The sequence below is a fragment of the Triticum aestivum genome, chromosome 5B (genome assembly GCF_018294505.1).
Source record: "Triticum aestivum cultivar Chinese Spring chromosome 5B, IWGSC CS RefSeq v2.1, whole genome shotgun sequence".
In the NCBI taxonomy this organism is placed as follows: Eukaryota; Viridiplantae; Streptophyta; class Magnoliopsida; order Poales; family Poaceae; genus Triticum; species Triticum aestivum.
In genome coordinates, this window is record NC_057807.1 from 381,056,904 (window position 1) to 381,060,813 (window position 3,910).

At 44.4% G+C, this 3,910-nt stretch overlaps 1 protein-coding gene across 1 annotated transcript; it reads left to right on the forward strand.

The window, feature by feature from the left end:
• The first annotated feature begins 856 nt into the window (after positions 1–856).
• On the forward strand, positions 857–2,790 carry LOC123116176 (protein MAIN-LIKE 2-like). The gene is made up of 4 exons (XM_044537177.1): positions 857–958; positions 1,548–1,635; positions 1,714–2,316; positions 2,391–2,790. The coding sequence occupies exons 2-4, from the start codon at positions 1,549–1,551 to the stop codon at positions 2,694–2,696; spliced, it is 996 nt and encodes a 331-aa protein (XP_044393112.1). The 5' UTR covers positions 857–958; position 1,548; the 3' UTR covers positions 2,697–2,790.
• The last annotated feature ends 1,120 nt before the right edge of the window (positions 2,791–3,910 follow it).

Sequence of the window (3,910 nt, forward strand, 5' to 3'; positions counted from 1 at the left end):
TTATAAAGCACATGAGCTGGGCATTTGAACAACGCATCGGAACGTTTCTTTCATCATATGCGCACGAAAAGACCTTCTTGCGTTGCTTCTGTTCCTTTTCCTGCCATTTTCTAGGAAGAAACTTCCTGGATTGACGAGTTAATGTAAAAAATAGTCCTCCGGGGCAAGAATTAAGATCACATTCGCAAACGTGTGAGCTACGCTGTTTCTGTAGGAAAGTCGGTGCAAGATCTTGGAAATATTTGAATTCAGCTTGCAAAGCGACAAGACGCAGCCCAAGCCCAGAGCACCTACACGTGGACTCCTTGAGGTTTGTTTGTTTTGTTTACAAGATAGGGCGTGTGGCCAAATGATTCTGTTTGTCTTTGTAGCAATGGACAAGATGTTCGCTAGACACGTACTACAGGACGTCCTATAATTGGTGGAAGATTTTATGCGTAGGGTGGTTCAGATATGGTACGGGCATGCAGCTACATGCGTTGTCTGGTGGAACAAACGGACAACAGTCTCTCAGTTTCTTAATAATCTACTGGGACAAGCATAAAATGATGAGGACAAAATTACTGTTATGACCTAAAAGGCTAACAAAATCCTGATTTGACCTCGTTTCAAAAAAAAATTCGTTTCTGACCTTTTTGGGTGACGCCAACATCCCTGGCGTCTGGATTGCGAAGCAGACGCCAGGGGCCCTGGCGTCTGGCCCCTGGCCCGCACTGCCCGCCTGCCCGTTGACCTGCTGACGTGGCAAAGGGGCCAGACGCCAAGGACCCTGGCGTCTGGCCCTGGTAAGTGGATAACCCCACGGGCCCAGCCCACTCATCCCCAACCTCTCTCCCTGGCGGCCGAAGAACAGAGAGCTTTCTCTCTCTCGCCCCTCTTCTCCCTCACACCAAACCCCCCTTGATCTACTCCATCCTCCACCCAAATTTGTGGATCTGACCCCCCAAGCATCCTTGAGGTATTCTCCCCTATTCCCTTCAATTTGTTTTGGTTTTCCCCTCTCTTGTTGGATGCATTATTCAACACTAGGTGATATTAGATGAGTAGATGGTTTCTCTGTTTTAGGAAATTGTTTGTAGTTGATAGATGATTTGGTAGGCAGTAGATGATGTGTAGTTGAACATGTAGGCAAAATCAATTCCGTTTTGTGTATATGTGTCCATAGGTTTTTTTTTGAACTAAGAGGGGTGATGAATACATGATTTTTGTATGTAAAATAGACTTGTTTGATAATTTGGTTTGATAGATGATGTGTGTATGTGTAGATAATCCTATTGTTGGCATACTATATTTGCAAAAAATATGGTGAAATTTGGTACTCTAGATGATATGTATTTGCATATGTGACACCATATTATTTGACAAATTTATTTGATTGAGATGATGTTGGTATGTTTGAGAAGAATTATGTGTGCATATGAAGAAGAAGAAAATGATGTGGTTATGTTTGAGAAGAATGGTTTGTTCATATGGCATAACTTGGAGAAGAAAATTGTATTGTTTTATATTGTTCATGTATTCATAGATGTTTGTGATTTGTTTTGTAGAATGGCGGATGCTGATGGACCTTGGTATGCCGGATTAATCGATGAGTGGGATAAGGAGCATCGTGCTCGTGCCATTGAGAATGGAAATGTAAGAAGCAAGACTTGTCAAATTTCTTTATTTCTCATTTGTGTTCTTGTATTGATCAAAACATCACTTTATTTGCAGCATGTAGTTGCTATGCGCATGAGGGGTCATTCCGCTAATGGCTTTACTTACGACCCGCGGTACGAGCCTTATATTCGGAGATTGGGTCTTCTCCCATTCGTGTTGCAGTTTAAGCGACGCGCTCCGCCGGTGAACCACACGGCGTTGACCGCACTTGTGGATCGTTGGAGGCCGGAGACTCACTCGTTCCACCTTCCATGTGGGGAGCTGACGATGACCCTAGAGGACATGGCTATGATAAGCGGCCTTCCTATCGACGGACAAGCTGTTACCTGTCGTGTCAGCGTCGTTAATTGGCGAGAACGGACAGGCATTTTAATTGGTGTTCAGCCCGACGACCCTCAAGAAGGCAAGGCCGATACCGCGAGAGTGAGGCATTCTTGGCTAAAACTAGTCAGAGGAGACACCAATCCGTGCCCTCAGGGTGCCAATGACGTGGTTGTGCAACAGTACGCGCGGGCCTATCTTTGGTATGTACTAACCAAGGTAGTCTTCTCAGATGCAACCAGGAACTCAGCCCTCTGGATGTTCTTGGAGCGACTCAATAACTGGGATACCCAGTATAGCTGGGGTTCGGCCGCACTAGCATATTTGTATCGTCAGGTAAGAGATATTTGCAACCATTTATCTTGCATTTGTCATGCGCCTCCATATCTAACATGTTTATTTGATTGCAGCTTGACTTGGCGTGTCGGAGGAAGGGAGATACATCCTCATTGTCTGGGTTTGTTTGGAGCCTATCCGTGTGGATGTGGGAGCGGATCCCGGTTGGACGGCCTGATTTCAAGAACCCCCTCATGGCAAACCCACGGGGTAATCATGACGGGTTGCATGATGATGATCCATATCGGCGCCCTACGCTTGCTTACTATTGGGAACAAGTGACAGTCTACACAGGAAGCTCGCATGTGCGATACAAGTGCTATATGAATGAGCTGGACACCTTGACTGCTGAGCAGGTTTTGAGAAGTTCGATGAGATAAAATTTAGTCAATAATGAAACTTATGTAGCTAACAATGTATCTTTTTGTTTCAGCATAGGCAAGCTTAGAAACTTCACTCCTTTCTTCAAATAAGCATTCTCGTCCTCATTCTCCACCCTTGGTTCTCCTAGATCCGGGCATGGTGTTGGCTCAATCGCCGTCATTCTCATTTCACCATCAACAACAGCTTTATGGGCAAGGCTGAGATCTTTAAACAAGTGAGTTCTTTTTTGTAAGCCCGTCAGCTCAAAGTGGATTTGGTTCTCCTCCTTTGTGAATCCATCCTCGTCCAACTGTTCAACTGGACCCTCGCCATCCGAGTCATACGCATATTGACGCCTAAAAGGCAAGTCACGATCCATGTCCTTTTGCGCTATGTACGCATCCAAGTCACCAACATCATTACCATGAAACCCTTCCTCTTGCTCTTCGTCGTCATCATAAGCACCTTCATCCTCTTGAATTACTCCGTCACTAGCAATCAACTCAACTTCATTTGCTTGGCTAGTTGGTGGTTGGCTAGAAGCATTGGGGGCATACAACTCAACCTCATTTGCTTTGATAGATGGTACACGGGGACGTGGTGGGGGATAAACATTGGGGGCATCAACCACAATCCTATGCTCAACAAGTGGCACCATTGTCCTCTCGCTCATGTCATCCATTGGGGAAGAGACATGCCGGTTCAAATCAAAGGTAAACCGAGGAGATTCAACCTTGGTGGCAAACAATTCAAGTGACTTGTCTTCCGATTGGGATACTTTTTCCTTGTATACATCCCAATGCAAATCCGAGGTGATAGGCATACTTTTCAAGCGAGATTTGGCTCCAACTCCAACATCATACCTTCCTATTAACTTAACATCAACATTGGTGTCCATCCACTTCAAGACTTGTCTCACTTTTGCAATAACATCCTCATAGCTAGAGCTTGTATCAAAAACCAATGGTTCCTCACCCGTGTCGGCATTGTTACTCAAGAATGCCTCCTTGTCAATGTAATGAACATTAACAAGTCTCTCCATCTAAAAATAACATGAATGCATTTAAGACTTCAATGAGAATTGGTGTTTATCCAAATACATCTTATTATATCCAAATCATATGCAACCAAAATAACAAGATTTAACAAAAAATAATTGGATGATTTGGAGGAGATTAACAAGAGCAACAAAGTGATGGAAAGATCCACCTAAGGGATGTACCTTTTGGAG